Here is a 26,642-nt window from a genome sequence, read left to right on the forward strand (position 1 = left end):
CCATGTTCAAAGCAGACTCGAGGAGTGATACCCATGTATAAAGCAACTAGCATTTGAACTAGTTCTCGTAGTGAGAAAGTTTTGTCTATACTTTCAAGTGCATGTCATACATGTCATTATCAACCATCCACTCAAATAGGTTTAATCTCCATTTGACATCTCAGGATGACTACCGAAATGGTCCATACAACCGAGTGAGTTTGATATATAATATATGCCAAGAACTATCATAAAAGCCTAGGCTCTAGCATATTTCATCTCGAAGCTGACTCCCTCACTTGAGGACGACAACCATACTCCCACACCATGGACATTATTTGTCAGTGACTTAGCCACCTCAAAGATTGGTGGCGTCGATATTATCTAAAAGGGCTCAGACTAGCAGATGCATGAGTAAGCCCTCATATTCGAATTTAAAATTTCTAACAATAAGGCTGAATACAAGACACTCCTCTCGGGACTTCAACTCGCATAGGAACTCTAGGTCTAAGAATTAAAAATGTTCAATGACTCGTAATTAGTCGTAAGCTAGGTAGAAGAAAACTATGAAGCCTGAGATACAACTATGACAAAGAACCTCACTAACGTGCAAAAATTGGCTCACAGCTTCTCTTGACTCCATGTGTTTCGAATATCACGTGAAAAAAAATCAAAGTGGATGCACTTGCCCAATTAGTATCTACCCTAACTCTCAAACAAGGTTCTCCACTGGTCAAGACATTTTCCATTTGAGCTATTGAGAAGCTCGACAAGACTATGGTCAAGGAAGAACCAAACTAGATGGATGAGATCCTATTCTACAAAAAGACATGATGCTCCCAACCAATCTTGCAGTGGCCCGAATAGTCAAGCACCACCAAGCATGGTATTGTCTAATCAATGGTCTCCTATATTGCAAGTTATCCAACCAACTGCTCCTCGGATGCTTAAAACCCCATGAAGCTAAGATGGTGCTTACCAAGGTACATGAGAGTATATATGGAGAACACATCGATAGATGGACCCTTGCCTTCAAGGTATTTCGATAATGGTTCTACTAGCCCACACTACGCAAAGATGCGATTGCTTTCACTCAAAGGTGCTACATGTGCTAGGAATTTGCTCATATGCCACGACAACAAGCAGTCCCCTTTAGCTCGATCAATTGCGGGTGATCATTTGCTGAATTGGGTATGGACCTTCTCAGGCCCTTCCAATTGACTTTGGGTTAACGAAGGTTCCTCATCGTAGGGATCGATTATTTCGCATAGTGGGTAGATGCTAAGCTGTTAGCATTAGTAACTAAGAAACAAGTCAAGAGGTTTATATGAAAGAATATTATCACCCGTTTCGATATACCAAAGACTCTCATAACATATAATGGGACTTAGTTCAACAACCTAAAATTCAGTAAGTTCCTAGTCCTATGAAATCCAGCTAGGATTCAACTCAGTGGCTCAATCTCAAATCAATAATTTTACCAAATTCACCAACCGATCTATCCTTAAAGGTCTTAAAAAAGTAAGTCATCGGATCGAACGTAACCCGAGTGGATGAGTTATTGAGCATCCTATGGGCTTTTTGAATGACACCTAAGACCATATTGAAAGAATCCCCATTACCCTAGCCTTATGTACCGAGGTTGTTATGCCACTTGAGATAGTTTTCCCAACACCCCATATTGAGAACTTTAATGAAGAATCTCCTATAAATTAGGACTTTGAGCCAGACTCAACTTAGTCAATGAGACTTGAGTAGTTGCCTATCTGAGAATTATAAGTTATAAGAAGGTAGTGGCCAAACTCTACGACCAAGATATTTGTCCTTTGAGAATTCGACTAGGAGATTTTGTGCTACGCAAGGCTGATATAAGTAATCAGACTCGATCTCGAGGAATGCTAGCACTAAACTAGGAAGGACCATACCGAGTCGTCAAAATCATCCAAGATGAGACATATCGCCTTAGTATAATAGAATGTGGGGCATTACCAACAATATGACACATCTCCAACTTAAAGTTTTATCCTTAAGGTAACCCTCGAGTCCTATTGAGGACACTATAAGAAAAATTACAATAGATAAACCAGATCCCTACAACCAAAATTAGACATCGATCTACAAAAAGATAAACGAAAATATTATGGAGTAGCTCAACAGTGGATAAGGCCTCTGAAATGAGGCGCATGAGTTGAGAAAAATTTTACTTGTGCCAAGTAAAACCTACTATGTTAGAAGCACAAGGTGAAGTATGCCCAAGATGCATGTGTTAAGAAAACTTGTTGCACGTAGAAAAGAAATCTATTATAGTGAAAGATCGAGCTAGAGAGGCGTTTGAGACGCACAAGTTAACGAAAATACAACTCACGCTATGTAAAACCCACTATGATGAAAGCACAAGGTAAAGTACATCCTAGATGCATGAAAACTTGACCTACATAAGATTAAAAAAGAAAGAAAAAAAATCAAATGACGTAATTCTAACCGTAAAAAAGCACCAAAGTATATTTTCCGGAGGGGGAAGGAATAAATGATAGGGAATATAAAATCAACTAGCCATCGTTCATTACATCAATGCCATGTAAGATCAATACCCTCTTGCCCATGTGTATAAGATTCCAAAAGGCAACTCGGGTGAGTTGCCTCTTATGTAAAATATTTATAGAAATATTTTTAGAAGCTTCTCCTATTGAGTATTCATAGGAATATTCTTGAAAATCTAAGAGGATAACTCGAGTTGATTACGAACTATCTCCATTGTAGAATATTTACATCAATATTTATTGAAGTCCAAGGGATAGCTCGAGTTGGTTTCGAATTACCTCCCATGTATAATATTTGAATTGTCTCCCTTATAAAATATTTATAGGAATATTCTCGAAAGTCTGGGATAGCTCAGGTCATTTATGAATCGTCTCCTTTGTGAAATATTCATAGGAATATTCTCGAAAATTTAGAAACAATGATTACGAATTATTTTTCTCGTGGAATTTTTATGGGATATTCTTTCTTCTTAAAGTCAGTATAAAAATATACCATTAACTCTATATTATAGGAGAGATCTCGATACTAACTTAAACGTCGAAGGGATCGGCTTGATAAGCTACTTTTGACTTTTATCTTTGTATAGGAACAAGTTTAGTGAAGTGAGACTTTATTCTAAACGACTCCTCGCATACGGATCAGACCCCGTTGTACTAACAAAAATGTCACCAACTTTTTTTTCTAGTAGGTGACCGAATGCGATTGATATTTAAATTTATTATTATTATTATTATTATTTTATTTAAGAACAAATATTAGTACTGTCTTGATGTGGCCGAGAAATGCGTGAACGGTGGCGGGGGGTTGGCTCGAACGTTCTTGTCATGTGATCGTTGGATCTCTCCTCCCTCCGTCACCTCCTCAAATCTCTCCATCATCTCTTAACGCCTCGTTAATTAGCTCCCTCATCTCCCTGCTCACGCGATAAATCCTCCCCTTCTTGTCGGTCGCCGGTTCCCGTTCATCACCTCCGCGTTGGTCAGGGTATCACAGCCATCCCGCATTCTCGATTCCCTTTCTTCCTCCCCATCGCTCGTTCTCTTGTCGGAAGAAGGCTTCCCTCTTCCCCTCCTTCCGCTCCCGATCACGTAAGCCTCTCTCTCTCTCTCTCTCTCCCGATCGATCTGTTGGTAGTTGTTTTCGAGTTCTTGCGATAGGTTTTTTCTGTTCCAGGAGCTGTGTTTTTCTATTTTTCTGCAAAAAATATGCGTCTTTTCGTTGTTCCTTTTCATGCAGGCCTTGCTTTTCCGTCAGATCTGGATTTGGTTCTCGTAGGGTTTTCTTGGATGACAAGGGATCTGGACCGGATCGGTTCTCGTGCTAGATTTGTGTATTACTTATGCGTTTTGTGTTTGATGAATTGCCCGACCTTAAAATGTAATGTAGTTTTGATGATTTCGTTGTTGTTCCGTGGAACCTTTGATTCGATATTCATGGTTCTGATGACTCGAGAATCAACCTATGATTCACATCATCTTGATAGATAACCGGTTGTATTTGTTGTTCTGTTCAAGATGTACAAATTTTGGTTCCTTATTTTCGCGATTCTCGTTGGCATATCTTTTCATCGACAAATTGAAGCGTAGGTGAAACCCCTAATTGACCAAAAAATGTTCGATTTTACGTTGTCGCCAGAATATTTTACGATCACGTTTGCCGATCTCTGAGCAATTTTAGGTCTTCTTTTATTGCTGCAAATCACTTTGCAATTTAATTGCTCGATGAGCGCTTGTGATTTTGGATCTGATATGTGTAGACAACGTGCGATCTTTCTTTGGCAGAGTTTAGTTTATAGATGGCGACGTACAAACCCAAAAACATCCTCATTACAGGGGCGGCAGGCTTCATTGCGTCCCATGTTGCCAACCGCCTCGTTTGGAACTACCCCGAGTACAAGATCGTGGTTCTCGACAAGCTTGATTACTGCTCCAACCTGAAGAACCTCAACCTGTCGCGCTCCTCTCCGAACTTCAAGTTTGTCAAGGGTGATATTGGGAGCGCCGACCTCGTCAACTACCTCCTCATCACCGAGTCGATTGATACCATCATGCATTTTGCAGCCCAGACCCATGTTGATAATTCTTTTGGTAACTCCTTTGAGTTCACCAAGAACAACATATATGGCACCCACGTCCTCCTGGAGGCCTGCAAGGTCACTGGTCAGATTAAGAGGTTTATCCATGTTAGCACCGATGAGGTCTACGGAGAGACTGATGAGGACGCTGTGGTTGGCAACCACGAGGCATCTCAACTTCTGCCAACCAACCCATACTCGGCAACAAAGGCTGGGGCTGAGATGCTTGTTATGGCTTATGGAAGGTCATATGGCTTGCCTGTGATCACTACCCGAGGAAACAATGTGTATGGGCCAAATCAATTCCCTGAGAAGATGATCCCAAAATTTATTCTCTTGGCCATGAGAGGGCAGCCACTTCCAATTCACGGTGATGGCTCAAATGTGAGAAGCTATTTGTACTCTGAAGATGTTGCAGAGGCTTTTGAGGTCATCCTCCACAGAGGAGAAGTTGGGCATGTTTATAATATCGGCACAAAGAGAGAAAGGAGAGTGATTGATGTGGCGAGGGACATCTGTGCACTTTTTTCACTAGACCCAGTTAAGGTTATTCAGTTTGTGGAGAATCGACCTTTCAATGACCAGAGGTACTTTTTGGATGATCAGAAGCTGAAGAACCTGGGATGGTCGGAGCGGACTGCATGGGATGATGGACTCAAGAAGACGATGGAGTGGTATATGAGCCATCCAGATTGGTGGGGAGATGTTTCAGGAGCACTTTTACCTCATCCACGGATGTTGATGATGCCTGGTATTGAAAGGCATACTGATGGGTCTGAAGAAACCAAGTCCATGTCTTCGCAGTCAACGACCACTAATAGTCAGAACCGGATGGTGGTTCCTGCTGCAAGAAGCAGCGTGGTACCTCCTAAGAAACCATATTTGAAGTTCTTGATATACGGTAGGACTGGATGGATAGGGGGCCTTCTTGGCAAGATATGCGAGAAGCAGGGGATACCATACGAGTATGGAAGGGGTCGTTTGGAAGAGCGTTCCCATCTCATACTTGACATTCAGAATGTGAAGCCAACTCATGTTTTCAATGCTGCTGGTGTGACTGGTAGACCTAATGTTGACTGGTGCGAATCTCATAAGCAGGAGACAATTCGCACGAATGTTGTGGGAACTCTGAATTTGGCAGATGTCTGTAGGGATCATGACCTGTTACTAATGAATTATGCTACCGGTTGTATTTTTGAGTATGATGCTAAACATCCTGAAAGGTCGGGCATTGGATTCAAGGAGGAAGACAAGCCAAACTTTATTGGATCCTTCTATTCAAAAACTAAAGCAATGGTACTTTTTGTTGCATTTAAAGAAATTATCTTTTCAAACTTATGTTATTTTGTGTATTCTTAAAAGCTAACAAATTAGTTATTGTTGGGCCATGATGCAGGTTGAAGAGCTTTTGAGGGAATATGAGAATGTCTGTACCCTTAGAGTTCGAATGCCAATATCTTCTGATCTTAGCAATCCACGTAACTTCATTACCAAAATCGCTCGTTATGACAAAGTTGTGAACATTCCAAATAGCATGACGGTTTTAGACGAACTTCTCCCCATTTCGATTGAGATGGCAAAGAGAAATTGCAGAGGAATATGGAACTTTACCAATCCTGGTGTGGTGAGCCACAATGAGATCCTAGAGATGTACAGGAGCTACATTGATCCCAGCTTTAAGTGGACCAATTTTACATTGGAAGAACAGGCTAAAGTCATAGTTGCACCTCGAAGCAACAATGAGATGGATGCTACAAAATTAAAGAGAGAGTTTCCTGAGTTGTTGTCCATCAAAGATTCTCTCATCAAGTTTGTTTTTGAGCCAAACAAGAAGGTCCTTTCTCACTGATAGGCTTCCTCAATGTCACAGTTTCCCTAGACTTTGGAACTAAGCAGTTGACCCTTAGTATTTTAATCATTAATGTCATCCAATACTTTGCAGTATGACTATCATAATACAAACTCTGCATCAGGAATACTTTTTTTCTAGGCGGGAGGAAAAACCTGATTAATTTTATTAGGTAGTCTGCCTTGTTCTTGTTTAGGTTCTTTACAAGAGGCTATTATTATTTGTCTTCTAAATTTGTACTGTCCACTCTATGTGGCATGTAGTAGCTTCATTCTGTTAATGCATCCATTTATCGTTTACATTCTGCATTCTATTTGTCATTTTTTTTCTTCTTCTACTTTGAGAATATTTCTATGGAATCTATCTTTCGATCTTTGTGCGCAATGGAGTCCAAATCATGGATATCCAGTTTGATTATTTTTTTGATTGTGTACATTTTGTTTATTATTTTGAATCATTTTTTACTAGTTGATCCTGGTGAATTGCCAAGTAGGCATGGAGCTAATCTTCAGGAAGGCACCAAGTTGCCTTTCAGTAACAGGAACTCTGTTTTGACAAGAGGTTGACATTGGATGTTACTGTGAGATCTCAGTCGTCATCAGCACAAGCACTGACATGTCGTGATCGTGGGATTGGACGGTGGGCTACGGGGGGGAGAAGGGAGAGGAGGGCTCGACTATCGACTGTCGAGGGGGAGTTCTTTATTAAATTAAAGGAAATATGAATACTATCTATCTCTAAAATATAAAAACATGAACACCTTCCAAAAAAGCTAAAAAAGAAGAGATTTTTAATAAAAATTATCCTTTTTACTATGCATTATATATATATATATAAAATCTCCATCGAAGAAGGCAACCGATGATAAATATATTGTTGAAAGAAATCTGCTGAACTTCTCAAGTTTCCCTTAGAAAATATCAGACCGGAGGAGAATGACTTCATTCCCCCGTAGTCGAGGCAGCAACACCAATTCACACCTGACAGGTTCGTGGATGGAAGGATTGAGCCGTGTTTGGCTCTCTTTCTCGTCCCAATAAGGCTTTTAATGATGAACGAACGAACCAAGAAGTTGATCGCGCCTTTTCCAGAAGATGGCGAGAAGCGTGCTTCTGATGGGACGCACGTGCTTCGCATGTGATTGTTTAGAGGTTCCTTTCACCTCCTCAAATATGTTCTTATCTCTTTAACCGCCTCATTAATCACATTTCTCATCGCCGCTCTGCATTCCCCCCGTTCCTTTTCTCGTCGCCGCTTCGCATCCGGTGGTCCTTACTCGTTCTCCTGTCGGAATAAGCCTTCCCCGTTCCTCCCTCCTCCTGCTCACCATCTCGCGTAAGCTTTTCCTCTCCCTCCCTATCCATCTGTTGTTGGTACTTGTTTTCGAGTTGTTGCGATGGGCATTGCATTACCTTCAGATCTGGATTTGGTTCTCGTCTGGTTTTCTCGAATGACACGTGACCTGGACCGGATCGGTTATTTTCTTGTGCATTCTGTGTTTGATGAATTGGCTAACCGTTTAATGGAATATAGATTTGATGATTTCGTTGTTGATCCGTGGAGCCTTTTTGATTCGATATTTCTGGTTCTGATGACTCGAGAACTATTCTTTGATTCACATCACATTGATAGATAACTGGTTGTCTTTGTTGCTCTGTTCAAGATATACGGATTTTGGTTCCTTATTTTCGCGATTCCGGTTGGTGTATCTTGTTATCGTCAAATTCAATCGCAGGTGGAAACCCCTAATCGACCAAAAATGTTCGACTTTTACCTTTTCCCCAGAATATTTTACGATCCCGTTTGCCCTCTGTGAGCAATTTATGGTCTTCTTTTCTGTAATTATTGCTTCAGATTAGTTTGCAAGTTGCTTGCTGCCATGTGTGGACAATGTGCGATCTTTGTTTGGCAGAGTTCAGTCTGTCGATGGCGCCGACGTACAAACCCAAAAACATACTCATAACCGGAGCGGCAGGCTTCATTGCGTCCCATGTCGCCAACCGCCTCGTTTGTAACTACCCCCAGTACAAGATCGTGGTTCTCGATAAGCTTGATTACTGCTCCAACCTCAATAACCTCAACCCATCACGCTCCTCTCCCAACTTCAAGTTTGTCGAGGATGATATTAGGAGCGCTGACCTCATCAACGACCTCCTGATCACCGAATCGATTGATACCATCATGCATTTTGCAGCCCAGACCCATGTTGATAATTCTTTTGGTAACTCCTTTGAGTTCACCAAGAACAACATCTACGGCACCCACGTTCTCCTGGATGCCTGCAACGTCACAGGTCGGGTTAGGAGGTTTATCTATGTTAGCACTGATGAGGTCTATGGAGAAACCGATGAGGATGCCACGGTTGGCAAACACGAGGGGTCTCAACTTCTGCCAACCAACCCATACTCGGCAACAAAAGCCGGGGCTGAGATGCTTGTTATGGCTTATGGAAAGTCATACGGCTTGCCTGTGATCACTACCCGAGGAAACAATGTGTATGGGCCATTTCAATTTCCGGAGAAGCTGATCCCAAAATTTATTCTTTTGGCCATGAGAGGGCAGCCACTTCCGATTTACGGTGATGGCTCCAATGCTAGAAGCTTTTTGTACTGTGAGGATGTTGCAGAGGCTTTTGATGTCATCCTCCACAAAGGAGAAGTTGGGCATGTTTATAATATCGGCACAAAGATAGAAAGGAGAGTGATTGATGTGGCGAAGGACATCTGTTCACTTTTTTCACTAGACCCAGATAAGGTCATTCAGTTTGTGGAGAATCGGCCTTTCAATGACCAGAGGTACTTTTTGGATTATCAGAAGCTGAAGAACCTGGGATGGTCGGAGCGGACTGCATGGGATGATGGACTCAAGAAGACGATGGAGTGGTATATGAGCCATCCAGATTGGTGGGGAGATGTTTCAGGAGCACTTTTGGCTCATCCACAGATGTTGATGATGCCTGGTATTGAAAGGCATATTGATGGTTCTGAAGAAACCAAGTCCATGGCTTCTCAGTCGATGACCTCTAATAGTCAGAATGGGATGGTGCTTCCTGCCTCAAAAAGCAGTGTGATGCCACCTAAGAAATCATATTTGAAGTTCTTGATCTATGGTAGAACTGGATGGATAGGGTGCCTTCTTGGCAAGATATGCGAGAAGCAGGGCATACCATATGAGTATGGAAGGGGGCGTTTGGAAGAGCGTTCCCATATCATACTGGACATTCAGAACGTGAAGCCAACTCATGTTTTCAATGCTGCTGGTGTGACTGGTAGACCTAATGTTGACTGGTGCGAATCTCATAAGCAGGAGACAATTCGGTCGATTGTCGTGGGAACTCTGACTTTAGCGGATGTTTGTAGGGAGCATGACCTGTTACTGATGAATTATGCTACCGGTTGTATTTTCGAGCATGATGCTAAACATCCTGAAGTGTCGGGCACTGGATTCACGGTGGAAGACAATCCAAACTTTATTGGATCCTTCTATTCGAAAACTAAAGCAATGGTAATTTTTGCCTTGCATTTAATGAAATTATTTTTTCTAACTTAATGTTTTTTTGCATATTCTTAAAAGCTAACAAATTAGTTATTGTTGGTCTGTGACACAGGTTGAAGAGCTTTTGAGGGAATATGATAATGTCTGTACCCTTAGAGTTCAAGTGCCAATATCTTCTGATCGTAGCAATCCATGTAAATTCATTACTAAAATTACTTGTTATGACAAAGTTGTGAACATTCCAAATAGCATGATGGTTTTAGATGAACTTGTCCCCATTTCAATTGAGATGGCAAAGAGAAATTGCAGAGGCGTATGGAACTTTACCAATCCTGGTGTGGTGAGCCACAATGTGATGGATTCGAAGCTGTAGAAACCCTAAACCCTAAATCCTAGAAATGTAGAAGATCTACATTGACCCCTGCTTTTAATGGATCTATTTTACACTGGAAATACAGGCTAAAGTCATAGTAGCACCTCGAAGCAATAACGAGATGGATACTACAAAATTGAAGAGTGAGTCTCCCGAGTTGTTGTCCATCAAAGATTCTCTCATCAAATGTGTTTTTGAGCCAACCATCCAGGTCCTTTCTCACTGATAAGCTTCCTCAATGTCACAGTACGACTTTCATCAATACAAACTTGATTAATGACATCATTAATGTCATCCAACACATGGCAGTATGACTATCATCATACAAACTCTGCATCAGGAATACTTATCTAAGCAGGAGGAAAAACTTGATTAATTTTATTAGGTAGTCTGTTTTGTTGTTCTTGTTTAGTTTCTTTACAAGAGACTATTATTATTTGTCCTCTAAATTTGGACTGTCCAATTTACTAGCTACATTCTTTTTGATGCATCCATTTGTTGTTACATTCTACATTCTATTTGTCATTTTCTTCCTCTACTTTCAGAATATTTCTATGGAATCTATAATTATCTTTTGATCTTGTGCACTTTGGAGTTCGAAATGTAGTTTGATTTTTTATTTATTTATAATCGTGTGTGTGATCTGCTAGTTGTGCACATTTTGTTTAGTATTTTGAATTATTGTTTATTAGTTGATTCTGGTGAACATGGAACGAAGTAGAGAGGATAACTATGACATGGACGGTGGGGGGGAGGATGAGGGGTGATTAAAATACTTGTTCGGGTGGGTGTACTTAGTTGCCTTTCATTAACAGGAAATCAGTTTTGACAAGAGGTGGATGTTATTGTTGAGATTGATCAAAGGATGTTATTTGGAAGAATGTTTAAATAATATCATTGCTCGGTGAAAACTTTTTTGAGTTTCCTAGTCGATTTGTTGAAAAAGTATTTTTCAGGGTTTCTTTAATGAGTCAACATGAGAAATGCTTGATTCACCTATGTTCATACTTTTTCAATTTCTTGTACTTTGGAAGCAATGGTGATATTTCTTCCTGTTCTGTAAGCGAATGGATGTTGTTGTTTCACCCGGTGGTTGATTTCTCAGTTGAAGAACTTGTAGATACTACAACTCTAGTGTTTTCAGTCAAATGATCATTACTTTTGTTGTGCGATGTTGTTTGTCCAAGACGATTTCTACAGCTCAAGAGCTAAAATCTCTACTTATGTTGTGTGCTGATCTTTGTCCCAGATAATTTCTGCAGCTCAAGTAAATTATGTATGATTGACGAATGATAGCTGAATTTTTGTTTCCTGTATCAGCGTGCCATGTTGAACCGTTTTCTGCTGAAACTCAAAACTGTTGCTGCTGCGTCAATGGACAGACAGACTTGGTTATCATCAGCCTCTGGATGAGATGGTCTCAATGGGGTCGAATTCCATCGACACATTTCCTAGTCAATATGATGTCAAACTCGCCGGAGATGGATTTGGCAGTGTCTCATATATTTCTTTTTAAGTTTTTTTTTTTTTTTTTTTTTTTCATTTTTTGCTTGACACACAACAATAACTAAATCGTAAAGTCATCATAATCTTTACTCTACACGCATATATGATTTATTTTTATCTTCTTTATGTCTTATATATTTTTACTATTTTCATAATGAGAATACTGTTATCAGACATAGAATAACTACCGTTCTTTCATGTAGCAATTAGTCAAATAAACCAATGGATCAACGTGTCATAATCAAAGTCGTTCTCTTATATTTATCAAACAACCCAAAATGAATATAAAAACTACATCCTCCATATTCTATATCATGTAGTCCACGCGTTTCGTGTTTTTTTAAGCTTGCATGGATGAATAAAGAACACAACCAAATGTTTCTACTAACGTACATAACGTGACTTCATCGGAGTTTCTACCACGAGGAGTTGGGATACTAAACCCAAACTGACTTGGAAACCCCAACAAAGTATTATCTATCATAACACTTCACGTTGTTACTAAATCAAGCTGACATTATCGAGTACAAAAAATCTTCTTTTGACGTCACATATCCTTCCTGTCCTAATCTGTCCGAATGAGCTGTATTCAATCCCTTTCGTGCATTTGCCATCTTCCCAAAACAGCTCCTCGGCCACTCTCTTGTTCTACCAAATGCCTTCATCTAAGTTCAAATTATATGTCAATGACTTGACGATTTCTTATTCATAGCTCGCACAGACTAAACCTTACATGTGAGTTTGGCGCCTGCAGGTTGAGAGATCAATTTTAAGCCTTCATATACTCTTCGATCCGATCCCTCTTTGATGAAGTAAAAGATGACTAAATCACAGATAGCTACCTCTTCCTCACAAGCATATATACACTCTTCATGCATGCATGTCATACTTACGTAACAGTTTTCATGCTCCAATCTCTCGAAACAAGGAATAGAAAGAAAAGCAATCTCGAGCACTACATTGTTATGCATCAATGAGTCTATGAAAGTGGATCTTCACAACCGTAGTCGGTGAAGAATCAGCAACGAGATAGTTCCTAACACAAGCAAGGATTCAATGAAGGGAGGTCTCTTCACTCGATATAAATGACAAAGCTGTGGTTTATCGATCATCCTCTTACTAGAAACGTATCTACGTACGAAACTTGGGAACAGATCACATGCATGATATCAAGATTAGAACACTGGATTAAGCTGGAAGTATGAAATCATGAAGTCAGCTGGACTCAGATCTTACCTGGGCATTTCATCGAGCAGAAAGAAAAAAGGAATGAAGTACAGGGTAGGAACTCAGTTCCCACGGTGATCTTGTGAGAAGAGGAAGGAAGGATGCTCATTAATGTAGCAAGCGGTATGCTTCACAAGATCACAAGAAGCTGAAGCGAAGCTCCTCCTCCTGTTCTTACTTCCACCGAGGACGCACGCGTCAGTCCTCAAGGAAGCCGGTCATCCGGAGCACGGAGTTCCGGACGTGCCTCAGATCCCGGCCCTTGAGCGTCCTCCCCTGGCCGGTGCACACCGAGAAGGCCGCCTTCCCCACCATCCTACCGCGAGACGCCAAGACATGCGGCGGCACCATCTCCGTCTCTCGCTCCTCGTCACCGTAATCACCGATGCTGGCCTCGCCGGTTGCAGGCACGCGTGGGGTCCTCGGGACATCCATCGGCGCGGAGGCCGTCCAAGTCCGACCCCGCGACGAGCTGCACGGTCTACTCCCCGCGTCGCTCGGCCGCTCCTCGTGGCCGTCCGGCCACACCACCTCCGACTCGTACAACTCTTCCATCACGCGGGCGGGAGGCTCGGGTCACTGCTTCTTCTTCCTCAACTCCTCCTGTGCTGGTGGTAAGAAGAGACGAGCGAGGTTGGAGTTCATCTGGTTTGGCTACCGCCATGGCCACGCGTCCAGCAGGGGGCAGAAAGCAACATAATCTTTGAGATCACCTCGTAACCTTGGACGACTTAATCTGACAAACGGTGCACACATCAAGAAGAAAAAGCTTGGGCTAGAGGATCAGCAGCAGAACCTGATGCTGACATGAGTGAACAGCCCATCAGAGGCAACCTTGATTTGGGCATCCATACGAGACCTGGTAAAGTTGGTGCAGACCTGTTATGATGAGCTGACAACCAGCCGCGATTGAGCTGGCACGCGGCCACTCCACAAATAATTGCTGTCGGATTCTGAAGTCACCCACAGTGTGATGATACAAACAATGTATATATATAGTATGTGCGCTCAGGTTTGAGGCACCGCCGTGACATGCTTCATGAAGAGAAAGAATATCCAGCTTGTTGCAGCCTGTCTCAACTGGCGGAGATCGAAGCATTGGTTGGGGCACAAGTACTCCTTAACTTTGAGATCCGCTTCCCAAGTGATGGACTTCTTCTCGACCTCCCATCTCTGTCCCCCTCAGATGCCAAAGATTAAGAGAGAGAGAGAGAGAGAGAGAGAGAAGAATCACTTGCATTTGGCTTATGCGTATGAACATTTCAACCGGATCTAAACTTGACATGAATCCATATCCGATTCAATTGGGATCAATCAAGGTAAGCTTCTTCCGGGCCGGCCCACACTATCTCACTTGCCCGTATCGTAATGGGCCGTGGATAAGCCCATTATATTAATAAATTATCTAAATATTTTTTGATATTATATAATATGATCAGCTTTGTATTTTAAATATAAATTATTTAATTAGGTATTTTTTGTGAGAAGTGCTTTGGTCGTGTCTCGTAATTACCGACACGAACGGCAGTCGCTCCTCGCTCGGAAAAATAAATAAGAAAATAAATAAAAAGAAATAGGATAATTCGGTTGCCGTCTCGCTTTATCTGCGTCGGTGCGACGCACGCGATCAATTGACCTCGAGGCAGAAGCTTCCTCGTCCCGACTCCGACCCCGACTCCTCTTCCCTTTCCCATCTCGAGATCCTCGGCGGAGCCCGAGGCGCCGACCACCCCAATCTCCGCCCCTTCTTGCCCTTCTCCCTCTTCGGCAGTGGGTCCCGATGGTCTGATCTCCCTTCTCTCCCCGATCGCGGCTGGGTAGAATTGGGGGCGCATCAAGATGGGCTGCGCTGGATCCACTCCCGCCAAAGGAGACGGTAAATTCCGATCCCACTTCTTGTTTCTTCTTACGCTTGTACTTCGATTCTATTGTTGTCCTTGATTACTAAATCGTTGATCATCTCTTTTTCCTTTCACCGACGACGTGTTATGTTCACGTCTTCGTATTTGGGGGCGTTCTGTCCCGGCTGCTGTTTGACAATAGACTCGCAGCACACGAGGGGAAACTTGGATATGGGGTTACCTAACGTGCATCCAACATTGGAAATAGTCTTTCATCACTATTATTCTCTGTAATTGTTTCTGATGTATGATTTGTTATTATGTACCATTGGTCTTATATTGCGAGTAGACCACCATATAATGGAGTCACAATTCTTTAGTCCATCGATACAACATACACATCGAGTACCCATTACTTATTATGCGATGTGTTATTGCGGACTAGCATGTTCATGGTGCGAAATGATGTCCCACCTTGTCATCGTGAACTTGCCTTACTCATGTTAGATGTCGGATATGTGATATGATTGAATGATCATGTTCCTTCTTTTTCTTTTATGCTTCATCCTCGCAGAGATTGCAAGTTCAAAAACCAGCTTTGTCATAGGTTTTTATAGCTGTAGCCTATGGGTGTAAGTGATGTCAGGTTATAGAGTGTTTCTATAAAGTATCACAAGCATGAGAAGTGTCCAGGTTTAGTCATCTTGGTTATTGAGACTTCAGAAGTTGACACTGCTGCTGTATGCATGGAACAGGTTTAATCAGAATATATTACTATTGAATCTTGTCATCGTTAAGCTAGTCAGAAAGTGCTAGTGTAACAGATGCTTTTTACCTCTTCTGCATGGATGGAGAGCTGCCAAACATACTGAGTGAAGTACACGGTTCTAAAGGGAGTCGCAAGAAGAACACATTTATATTGACTAGCTGAACAAGAGTAGTCATGTTCATCTGGAAAAGCAAGTTCCTATATTATTTTCACGACTCTCTAGGATAGAAAAGTAACTTGTAAATGGATAATTGAAAACCATGCTGTAAGCTTGCTGCTAGAATCCAATTTTTCTGGATGATATCTCCTCTTTGTAAAATTAGCCTTCTGCCAAAGTTGTACTTCCTTTTTATATGAATGATTGATAGTCATGTTATTATGAAGAGGTCATATGTAGATTTGAAGTTTTTATCAGATAAGGGGCCCATTGGCAATGATGTTTATGCAAGAAACTGGAAGAGTACATGAAACTTTTAATTTTGAATTACATATATTTTGGCCTTATTCTTTTAATACTGATAGGTCATGATAGACTTTCTTTTGGTGGGATGGAATTAATCTGAATGTTTGCCAAGCATGTTTTATCTCTATAATTATTTATTCTGATACTTTGGTTTATTCCTTAGTGCCTCTTTTTATGTTGATACTTGGTTCCTTTTGCATAAATGCATCGTATTCATGTAGTTTGATTTATGATGAAAGAAATGTACTTATGCTTTGGTTTCTATTTTTTTTAATGACATTTCTAATTCATGATGTGTGTTGCCAAGAAATAATCATGACCTGATATTAATGGTGAACTCAAGATTTCTTTGTACCACGGTAATTCACGGTTTCTGTTATTGGATGTCTTGACTTTTTAGCACAATGGATACTTTTGTAAATTGAGTTGGCTTGCACATTGATGCATCCATCATAACTGAATTATGATGCATTAAGTTTATGCTTTATTCAAGATTCTATTTCTGTTGTTCTTCAAATCATCAGAAACAAATGTCTCAAATATTAGCTCCCCATTTTATTAATTTTAAGTAACTTGCACCGAAGTTTTTTACTTGATTGTCAGTAATGAATGAGTTTCTTTGTCTATGGTCTGATTGACTTTAGTGATCCTAGAGAATACTAAAAAAATTCAAAAACCAAAGCCCTGGAAGCATACACAGCAAATAACTCGCGCACAGCTCAAGCAGATGCGCGATGAATTCTGGGATACAGCCCCTCACTATGGCGGCCAAAAAGGTGCTCCCTTCCTCTGATAATTTCTACAGCTCTTGGTTTTATATATTTTAACATGTTTGTTTAGCACACAACTTATTTTACATTCAACAAGAGAGTGTGGCCTTTCAATCAGAAACCTTTTAACTTCAGTTGATAAAGTTCATCTCACAGGCAGAAGTTTTTTTCTTTTTAAGACGGTGTTCAGATATCACAAGTTCTTGGATCAGTTTTCTACCCTTTCCATAATAGCCATAAGGCTAATAAATTTTACTTATTTTAGCTTGTAAATAACCTGTTAGGTTTTTTATTAACAAAATTTCTCCATGTAAATGGTGGCTTGTCACCGTAGAAAACATTTCTCCAAGTAAATAGTGGCTTGTCAAAATGACTTGATAAAATAAATGAAATTCTGATAAAACAAGTTTTGGCTAATGAATTTTCTTGCAAGGTTTTATATTAAGAAATCAATTGTTCCTTCAAAAATTTGATCATTTAGTTATATCTGCATGCTGTTTTAGTGATGTTATGAGATTTCTGGTTCTTTAGTAAAGGGAAGCACATTGAATTGTTCTAGGACAGGTTTCTTTCTCAGCTATAGAAAGTTTCCATAGCCGAAACAAAATTTTGAGGATGTCCATCACGAACACAGACACTTTTGCATACTAAATAGGGATGCAGATAAGCACTCAAACAAGCTTTCCTTTTTTGTCTGATGGTACTGAGCATTTGATGGAAGTATGCTATATTAAATATTCCTGTTGTTATGATATTTTAGGAAGTACTATTTTCAAGGAGAGACTTGCAGAGCTGTAATGGTTGACTTAAATGTAAAAATATTATATACCTATAGAAATATCAAATTAAGATGAATACTTTGTGCTGGAGCCAATCATCTTTACTGGAAAGGTTGATTTGGTCTGTAGGTTCGTTCCATTACTTTTTTCCTCTGCATTTACATCTTGTCGTTGACGACTGTTGCAGGTTTTCGCAAAACCATCATTAAATACATGTATATTTGTTCATTAAACTATATAAATCTCTTGTGCACTGACCAAAAGAGGCTTGGTAGAGAAATGATGGTTAGTAAATCATCTCTTGAAGACATTTATTGAAGTCATAAATGGGGTGTCTTCAGTGATGTTAGCGTAGACATCTTTCCTGAATTGAAGCAGCATTCTCAATATTAAAATTTTGTCACCATATGCATTGGATACAGCAACAAGTTAATAACTACAGATTAAACAATTGCATAACTTGTGATAAAGCATGTAGATGCTGCACTTCTCATTGTCGCCATCTAGAGTATTAGAATTTCTATTCCAGCAGAACAGGAGCTTAGCGTATGAATGTGAAACCATTGTGAAATCGTTGTTCATGCATGACCTTTTTTCATTAGGTGATGACTTGTAGGTTTTTGGTATAAATCACTGTTTTGGTCCAAACAATTTGTTTTACCCATGGCAGAAATATGGGATGCACTCCGAGCTGCAGCAGAAGCTGATTTAGACCTTGCTCAAGCTATCGTCGACAGTGCAGGCATAATTATTCCAAATGCTGACATGACACTTTGTTACGATGAAAGAGGTAAATACAGGCTTCTTCCTCGCTATCTCATTGGCACTCTTTGATGGTCATATCTGCGAAATTCTCGTTCACAAGCATTCTTTATTGCAGGTGCCAAATATGAACTACCAAAGTATGTTTTAAGTGAGCCTACCAACTTGATTCGAGACAGCTGATCAAAAAGGGTGAAGTGCTCAAGCATCAATGTAGATCTTGTAAATTACTCGACTTCCAACATCTGTTGGGCACAGTTTGTGCTTTTGTGAAGAGAAAGATTTCTTCATTAGTTTACTTGTCAAGCTTCCTTTCAAGCAAACTTGACCGTCGAGTGAACAATAGTGCGCGCCTCATCTGATACTAAAGGTCACCAGAAGTCAGTGTCATGGAGTCGTACAACATCGTTATCAGGAAATAGCTAAACGAAACTACTGTCATTCAAGTGATCAAGCAAAATGAGATGTGTACTTAGTCTCCTACATGTTTTAGTGCATCTATATATGCCTGTGGTATTCAAACAGCATCCCAACTAAACTCATGGAAATGTGACTTCTACATTTCGATGTTAGCAGGAATGCAAGTTCATGCCGGGTACTTCTAATGACTTCATCATGCACAGCTTAGCTTGATATGTGATTTCTCCTGTGTAGAACTGTATAAAATTGTTGCATAACGTACGTGTCTTTTCACCGACTAGTATTATTTTGAGAGCAATGACACAATCGAAACTGCACCAACATTAATTGGCATCTTATTTTGTCTACGTAGGACCTAAGCAACCCAGCAAAAGCATACAGATGGATTCTTGACACCCAGCATCGTCGACACACAGCCATCACATTCACGCCACGTGCTTGTGTATATGCCGCTTTCAGCGATACGATGCAGCGGGAGCGTGGTTGACCCAGTTGAAAGCCTCTTCCATGGCCCTGATGAGCGTGATGATGTCCGAGATCAAGTCGTCGTCTTCCACATAGTCGTGGTCATACAAACCCCTGGCGTCGTTGCGGACATGGTTGGCGCTGAAGCCACCGTCGTTGATTCGGACCAGTGCGTTCTCCTTCCGCTCGCACAACACAAACCTGCACACCGGGCACTTGCCATGGCTCCTCACCCACGGCTCCAAGCAGTCTCTGTGGAACATGTGGTTGCACGGCGTCACCAGGACGGGCTCGTTGGCCACGAACGTCTCCAGGCAAACGGTGCAATCCTTGCCGTCCTCCTTCTCCCCCTCGGCTGCGGCGCCGCCGCCGCTGCTGGTCCTACTGCTGAAGAGGCCTCGCTTCCAAGCCCTCTTCCGGTGGTTGGGTGGGTTGTACACCTTCTTCTTGAGCTTCTTCATGGCCTTGTTGAACTCCTCCTCGGTCAGGCCAGGGTCCTCCTCCGCCTCCGGGGCTTGGCCGAGGTGCCACCGGCCCCTGATCCGTGGCGGCGAATCCCTGATGAACTGCATGAGTCCGGGATTCACCCGGTCATCAGAGCCTCCTTGGAGCACCAGGATTCGGACCGGAGAATGGGGTTGCAGAGGGAAGCTGATGAAGAAACCCATCGACTCAGGAAGAACGTTACGCGAATCCATTTGATCATGCTAATTGTGCGAGTGATACCAAGTTTACCGTGTCAGGCCGAAGGGTCCCGTCCTCACCCTCTCCTCGAACAACCTCCATGGACCGAACAAGTCCTCTTCCTGCGGGGAAGAAACACGTAAGCGGCAGATGTGGAGATGCTAAGCAGCATGCACGGCGACGACGGGGCTCACCGGCCGTCGTTGCAGGGGATGCGGGACGACCGGCCGCTCGATGGGATGACGACGGTCGTGATCGGGCGACGACGATCCTAGCAGATACCCATACCTCCCACCACCCCGGGGATTCATCAAGGCGAGGTTGTTGGAACTCATGCTTCAGCCACAGTTCCCCTCGGAGGCAGTGAGTGCTCTCCGGTATGGCCTTCGTTTCCCTTTAAATCTATTCTCTCCACAGGCGAATCTGTTCTTTTTGCGCCACCATGAATACACCAGCGGTGGGAGTTGGGCTCTCGTCGCCATCAAGCATAAAGCCTTTCGAGTACCGCATTAAAGCATCCAGTGGAGCTTAAAACCCATTCTCTTATCATAAAACTTCAAATGAAACTCTATTGCTTTTGTGATCAACGTTATATATATATATATATATATATATATAATAACATCCCTGCAAGTTTTAATCAATAGCCAACAGTTGCAAATCTCATTCCGTTCTGAAAAGAACGGGGTGCCGACTGACACGTGCCAAGCCACTAATTTCGTACGCCTTGAGGTCCCGTCGCGTGCGTTAGAAGCGTCGGGTTTGGGTCACGTTGATTCCGGCTTCGGTGCGTTTGTCTGTCTAAATCTCGGCATTACTATTATCATCGTCGTCGTTGCCTTTCATATCCTTCACGCTGTTGAGAGGCGAAATCCGCCCTACGAGACCCCAGCAGACCTTTATCCTCTTCCTCTTATACATCCGGCCGGCCGGCCACGGCGAGAACGTCGCTTCCCAAGTTCTCGGCCGTGCAGACCGTTGTCGTCAGCTACCTTGGTCGGTCTCCACCTCTTTTTCAGGTACTGCTGGCTGCCTTTTTTTTATTTTTATTTGTTGTCGTTCTTTTTGTACGGTCGTGAAGGATCGAGTATATTATTTGGTCTTTCCAGGTTGATATGGTGTTGGCGATCCATGTTGCAGACCAACTGTTTGTTGATTTTCCCATTATAATTACTCTTGGTGTACTAGATGTCTAGTTAGTTTGGTCGATTCCACGCATCGTTCGATCGTCTGATTTTGTCTTGGATAGTCGAAGCTAATAGGTTGGCCAATCGGTCCTGCATTTCGTGTGCTATTTGTATTTCATGTTACCATGAGGTCCAATCGAATCTTGCGTTCTGTATGCTTCTGTGTTTCCTTGTTCCAAGAGCCTTTCAAGCAGACTTCCGAGCTATCCTTCTTAATATCATCGACTTCCAATCTTGATTATTTTGCACTGCTGATCCAAGGGTTATACACACTTTTCTACCTTTTTCAATGTATAATGGAGGAACATTTAAGATTGTATGGGCATGTTCAGGAGATCTATGGAGAGGTAAAAGAAGACTAAATAAAATTTTGTTGGAAACAGTAAAATAAGATCTGTTGTCCTTAGTTTAACTAGTGATGTTTCTTTGACAGAACTCGGTGGCGGGAAAGCTTTCATGTAAGCCTACCCAGATGGTTTGGATCTGCTTCATGGCTTGGTCTTGTCGTTGTCGAACTTGGATAACCTCTTATGCTTTTTATTGATTTTTAGAGAAAGATAATTTTTCACTTTTATTGTGGTATTCTTGGAGATCAGGGTTCGTACAACGATAAGGTTGCTCCTTTGTAACCGGAGAGATCAGGATTTGAGTCACGAAAATAATCTCTTTAAACTATTTAAATGTAATGCTGCGTACATTAACCCTCCTTAAACCCTGCATTAGTGGGAGTGTTTGTCATTTTTATTATGATATTTTTGAAAGCCTTTCTATCAAGTTACCTAGTGTGGAAACTTTAATCTTCTCGATGGGCATGTGAATTCTCTTGAATTATGAAGGTTTATCTTTCCTTGGAAATTTCGTTTTTAGGTTTATTAATTAAGGATTCGACTGTATCCTTCATTTATTCTGATGTAATAACATTGATGCTAAAGTGTCTTTAGACCAGATCGATCCATGGTTCAATATCTCTTTAATCATTTTGATGCTATTGTTTGTTGTCTTGGTGCACAGCTCCTTTGAGGCCATTCGATTGAATATTATGACCATGTTCTCTATGAGATGGTAGCAAGCAGGGAGGGTCTAGAGAATGGAATAAACTCAAGGCTTCATGATCTAAAGGCTTTAATGTCATTTGGATTCACTCATAGGAAGATGCCTAAAGTTCTGGTATGATTTCCATTTTGATTGCTTTGATTATCAAAGTGAAAAGTGGTACTTCACATTTTGTTCCTTTCTTTATCTCTGTTCACAACTTGAAATAGTAAATAGAAACCAATTGACTCCTATTCATGGTGGTTCATGGAACCTTTGATCTTGTTACATGTGTACACATACCAGTTGTCATAGCCAGTGTTTCCTTCTCACTTATTTCAGTGTCATCTGGGTTGTTTTAGCGTATGGAATGATGGTTGTCCAACTGCATCTTGTCTCAATTCCAATATTTACTTTCTTATATCATGATAGGATATATGATAAGGTCTGCTTTACGTTTCTTTTTTCTTCCGTCGGAATGCTTAGTGTGCTTCATAGTTTAACAGTCTACATATTTTCCTCGTCAGATTTCAATGAATCTAATTTTCACAAAGTGCGACAAACGTAAGAAGACGACGATGTGTGGTGGGCGGTAGGAGATGAGGATGATGATGATGATGAATGGTGGCAGAAGACACGAAGAAAATGTTGAGAAAATTTTCTTATCTGCTCATGCTGCGCTGAGGTAATCACTGCCCCCTCATGTCTCTCTGTTCGAAGCAGATGACTGCCGATGGAGCTAAAACTAGTACAAAACAAGCAGCCATTTTAACTCGACAAGCTATAGATCTACTTGCTTTACTTTCCGCCGGTGGCAATGAATTATATGCTTGGGCATAGCTTCAATTAGTCTTGACGTATGACTTGTGGGAACTTTGCTGCTCAAGCTTCTTCGAATAAATATTATAAGTAAATAGGTTACATTAATTTTGATTGCAGAGGTGAGCTAAGCAAATTTATGAATGGTAAACAATGTCTTCTTAAGATGCAGGTGCAACGTCTGTTTGGGGTAGTCTTTTGCTTACAATGACTAGTAGAATCCATGGCCGAGTAGTGAGAATGGAAAGTTGGCTTCCGCCGCCGCTGTCTCTGAACCCGTCATGCTCAGTTCGAATTCTGGGAGGAAGCTGATTTCGCTTGCAGAATTGGGACTGATAAGCTCAGCATCGTAGCTGTTGATGGCGGAAACATCGGTAATGAGTGCAAATGGTTTCACTTCCTCCATTATCAACTGATCACTTCCATGATCTAATGGCTCGAACATTGTCTGTTGAATCCCTGGAACCAGAATGGAAGGCAGGAAGAGTCCATCATCAAGCTGGGTTGCAGCAGCAGCAGGAGGAGGAGGAGGAGGAGGAGGAGAAACAATGAGACGCCTCTTCTTCGCTGCTGTGGAAGACTGCTGCTTGGAGATTACGAGCCTGGAGAGCGATCGAGGGTCATCAGCCATTTTAGCAAGGAACGACATCATCTGGTGCGGTCTCCTTTCGGTAGCCTTTAATCGCTTGCTCATAACCTGCAGCTCTTCTTCGAGGGCCCTCTGCTCCTGCCGTAACCTAAAGAGCTCCTGCAGGAGCATCTCGTCCACCTCCCCTTCCATGGCTCCCTTCTCCTTCTCGCTGCTGCTGCTACAGGCAAACAAGCCAGCATGGGCTCTCTTGGTCCGCCTAATGATGCGAGGAAGGAGGTGAATCTGGTCCCTGAGGAACGACTGGTGAGCGAACTCCCACCTATCTGGATCCACCTTCCTGAATCCCTGAACACGATAAGAGAAGATAGACATGAACAGTTCTGATGCAAAGGATTGCAGGCGGAAAATATCGAGGAAGGAGTGACACTACAGACGTAGGTGTTCAGCTGGCGGACGAAGCTGGAGAAGTTACTGTGCCTGAAATAGTAAGGCAGCAGGAACTGGGAGAACTCGTTGGGACTGAGCACCAGGAAGCTGTTGTTCTTCTTCCCCCACAGGATCAACGAGTCCGTCCTTGGATCGTTCACCATCGCATACGTCTTCTCCACGAAGGGAGCCGCCGCCTGTGCTTCGTAGCCGATGCTATCGTTACTGGTTCCCTCCATCGCTACCCAATCATTTCTCTCTCTGACATATATGGGAGATGACAACCGAAAGCTGTCGCTGTTGTCCCTGCGCTCTTCCCGGAGACTTTATATCTCATAAATAGTGGACATGGAGGACGAAAACCAGTGGAAACAAGCAACGCCTGAGAAGCAGACACTGAAGGGAGGCAGTGCTTCCACCATCCATGTGGAATTTATGGTACACAGAGAAGGATCAGCAGGCGGGGAATGGTGGGCGCGTGTCATCGTCTTTCTTGATCCTTCTGTTACTAACCCTAAGCCATTGGCGTGCATGTATCTGATAATTCATGAGATGGACCCCATCACGTTACAGATCATGGTTCGTTGGATTCTCGATAAGCTGCACCGATCGTACTCACCGGATCTTGCCACCCTTGTTTCCCTGCTGCATCAACCGCCCTCCTCGTGACATCACCGAACTACCCAAATAGTAATCTGGATTTGGTAAGTAGCACGGTAGATTTCGTGGCCCCTCTTTTCCTTTTCTGAGCACAAGAAAGACTCGAACATTAACATGGGAGCTGTGCCTTGTGGTTGACTGCCCTAATCTTTGGACCGTGGGCAACATGTGAGGCCTATCGGAAGGAACAGTCGCAGTGACGTCCGCCGTCGCTGTCCGCCCATACTGGCCAAAGCAGGAGGCGACGCCAGAGTTATCCAGTCATCCGGCGACAGATGTCAAGCAATCAATTTATTTGCTTGTTGCCGACGAGAGGGAGCCTTTGCACAAAAGCCAGTGGAAGGTCGAAGGCATTGGTTGCACCAAGTAACAGTTGAAAGGCCAAAGCAAAGAGAACATTAGGGCGAAAAAAGGGAAGAGGACATGAGGTAGCCACGCCCATCTTGTCCTGTCCATAGGTTCATGACATATGATAACATTTTAAATCTTAATAAATATTATAATATTAAATAATGCTTGAAAGAATTTGAGTAAATTGTTTTGATAGTTCATATTTGGAAATAAAAGATCGAAGCAAAATGTATTTTATTAAATCTAAAATTTGACCAATCGAGCTACTAATTTGATTAGAAGAAACTCAATAGACCGACCATATTGTAATCCAATTCGATCGTAATTACGATAATTTTACCATAGCATAAGGTACGACCCATCGATAAATTCTTATTCATGTAAGAATCCAAGAGGGTCATATCGAGGACGTCCTAATGATTAGGTTACGTTGGCTTGCAACGATTAAGTATACGATATGGAGATGCGGTCGAGTCAATGTGATCCTCTTTTTTTATTGATTACGACTTCGAATATGTCTACCTCCTTATCTCTTTCTAAATCGATGCTTTTCTCCGATCCAACCGTTTCGTCTCCGGTTCTTTGTTCTTTTTCGTCCAGTATTAACTTTTTCTTCTCCGTCTCATAGATCACATTTTTCTCTTGTTCATAATTTGTTTTGATATCATGATAATGATTTTTATAGAATGAACAAAAATCCAATTGAGGTAATATATATTTACTGTGTGTGGAACATATGGCATTGCTTTCGCGTGGTTCGAACGATGAAATTTTTCTTGGTATTTATTTATGTTGGTTCCCTTAGCCTATGAATGCGACTGATTGCTACCACAGGTCGCCTTTGTGCTAATTGCCCCCGATCACTACTGCTTTCGTCTTTGCTACACCATTCTCGATCCATGTAGAGATGACACCTCGAGAAATAAAAAGGGTTTTAGGACGATGACAAAAGATTTGGTGTGAAATAAGAACCAAAAGAGAAGATGGTCAAGTTTTGTGTGGTCATCACCTTGAAAGACAAGTCAGTGTATAGTTGACACTGTTCTCCTTTAGGAACCTGCTTCTGATCGCAAGACGCTCATCCACGAACTGACCGTCCTTTCTCTTTTAAAAGCAGAACAAAAGGAAAAAGAATGTAGACTCAAAGATATCTTCTTCTTGATGACTACGACCAATCCAAATCGAGGCCGACATGTATAATAGGAGACTTCTTCGAAGGAAGTAAGTATACATATGGGATAGCTGTCATAATATTGTCCTTAAATATACATATGAGGTGCCCAAAAGAATTGAGAAGTTTATTTTCCATTTAATAAGGTAATATTTATTTATATAAATTTTAAGAAAAGATTTCTATTAATCATATACTTCAATTATGTAATTATTCAAATTTGTGATCGAGGATGTAAATATTGTAAAGTTGTCATTTATTTGTTTCTATTATAATCTTCTATCATGCCTCCGCAAGATTGAGTTTCCATCAAGGAGATCAATCTTGAATTGATGCAATTGAAATATCCTATGAGCCAAAGGTTTTCTGAAAGAATCTGCTAGTTAGTTAGAAGTATGGACGTGAGA

At 41.7% G+C, this 26,642-nt stretch overlaps 6 protein-coding genes and 1 long non-coding RNA gene across 9 annotated transcripts; 4 read left to right on the forward strand and 3 right to left on the reverse strand.

The window, feature by feature from the left end:
• Positions 1-3,344: 3,344 nt before the first annotated feature.
• On the forward strand, positions 3,345-6,742 carry LOC103979706 (trifunctional UDP-glucose 4,6-dehydratase/UDP-4-keto-6-deoxy-D-glucose 3,5-epimerase/UDP-4-keto-L-rhamnose-reductase RHM1). Its single transcript, XM_009395888.3, has 3 exons — positions 3,345-3,608; positions 4,302-5,890; positions 5,991-6,742. Exons 2-3 carry the CDS (start codon positions 4,316-4,318, stop codon positions 6,441-6,443), a joined length of 2,028 nt encoding a protein of 675 aa, XP_009394163.1. The 5' UTR covers positions 3,345-3,608; positions 4,302-4,315; the 3' UTR covers positions 6,444-6,742.
• A 910-nt stretch (positions 6,743-7,652) lies between these two features.
• Positions 7,653-11,048, forward strand: LOC135581443 (trifunctional UDP-glucose 4,6-dehydratase/UDP-4-keto-6-deoxy-D-glucose 3,5-epimerase/UDP-4-keto-L-rhamnose-reductase RHM1-like). 2 transcript variants are annotated; one of them, XM_065146401.1, is made up of 3 exons: positions 7,653-7,778; positions 8,356-9,947; positions 10,051-11,047. In XM_065146401.1, the coding sequence occupies exons 2-3, from the start codon at positions 8,370-8,372 to the stop codon at positions 10,309-10,311; spliced, it is 1,839 nt and encodes a 612-aa protein (XP_065002473.1). In that variant the 5' UTR covers positions 7,653-7,778; positions 8,356-8,369; the 3' UTR covers positions 10,312-11,047. The 2 variants fall into 2 exon arrangements, with proteins under 2 accessions (XP_065002473.1, XP_065002470.1); XM_065146398.1 differs by lacking the exon at positions 7,653-7,778 and having other exon boundaries at positions 7,785-9,947; positions 10,051-11,048.
• A 2,194-nt stretch (positions 11,049-13,242) lies between these two features.
• LOC135639217 (protein S40-1-like) lies at positions 13,243-13,599 on the reverse strand. The gene has a single exon (XM_065153021.1). It carries the CDS (start codon positions 13,597-13,599, stop codon positions 13,243-13,245), a length of 357 nt encoding a protein of 118 aa, XP_065009093.1.
• A 1,038-nt stretch (positions 13,600-14,637) lies between these two features.
• Positions 14,638-19,036, forward strand: LOC135581445 (uncharacterized). Of its 2 annotated transcripts, none has more exons than XM_065146436.1 (4): positions 14,638-14,920; positions 16,771-16,893; positions 18,337-18,456; positions 18,547-19,036. In XM_065146436.1, exons 1-4 carry the CDS (start codon positions 14,884-14,886, stop codon positions 18,609-18,611), a joined length of 345 nt encoding a protein of 114 aa, XP_065002508.1. In that variant the 5' UTR covers positions 14,638-14,883; the 3' UTR covers positions 18,612-19,036. The 2 variants fall into 2 exon arrangements, with proteins under 2 accessions (XP_065002508.1, XP_065002500.1); XM_065146428.1 differs by having other exon boundaries at positions 14,639-14,920; positions 16,762-16,893.
• A 125-nt stretch (positions 19,037-19,161) lies between these two features.
• On the reverse strand, positions 19,162-20,422 carry LOC103979702 (uncharacterized). Its single transcript, XM_009395883.3, has 3 exons — positions 20,192-20,422; positions 20,049-20,119; positions 19,162-19,964 (listed from the first exon to the last, which is right to left on the reverse strand). The coding sequence occupies exons 1-3, from the start codon at positions 20,330-20,332 to the stop codon at positions 19,304-19,306; spliced, it is 873 nt and encodes a 290-aa protein (XP_009394158.2). The 5' UTR covers positions 20,333-20,422; the 3' UTR covers positions 19,162-19,303.
• A 250-nt stretch (positions 20,423-20,672) lies between these two features.
• Positions 20,673-24,151, forward strand: LOC135635403 (uncharacterized). The gene is made up of 7 exons (XR_010495618.1): positions 20,673-21,016; positions 22,196-22,351; positions 22,744-22,901; positions 23,208-23,409; positions 23,505-23,690; positions 23,790-23,930; positions 24,019-24,151. It is a non-coding gene; the product is annotated as an uncharacterized LOC135635403 (long non-coding RNA).
• LOC135635375 (heat stress transcription factor C-1b-like) lies at positions 22,952-24,305 on the reverse strand. Its single transcript, XM_065146411.1, has 2 exons — positions 24,062-24,305; positions 22,952-23,972 (listed from the first exon to the last, which is right to left on the reverse strand). Exons 1-2 carry the CDS (start codon positions 24,290-24,292, stop codon positions 23,247-23,249), a joined length of 957 nt encoding a protein of 318 aa, XP_065002483.1. The 5' UTR covers positions 24,293-24,305; the 3' UTR covers positions 22,952-23,246.
• Between the last annotated feature and the right edge of the window lie 2,337 nt (positions 24,306-26,642).

This window comes from Musa acuminata, chromosome BXJ1-3 (assembly GCF_036884655.1).
Source record: "Musa acuminata AAA Group cultivar baxijiao chromosome BXJ1-3, Cavendish_Baxijiao_AAA, whole genome shotgun sequence".
Lineage (NCBI taxonomy): Eukaryota > Viridiplantae > Streptophyta > Magnoliopsida > Zingiberales > Musaceae > Musa > Musa acuminata.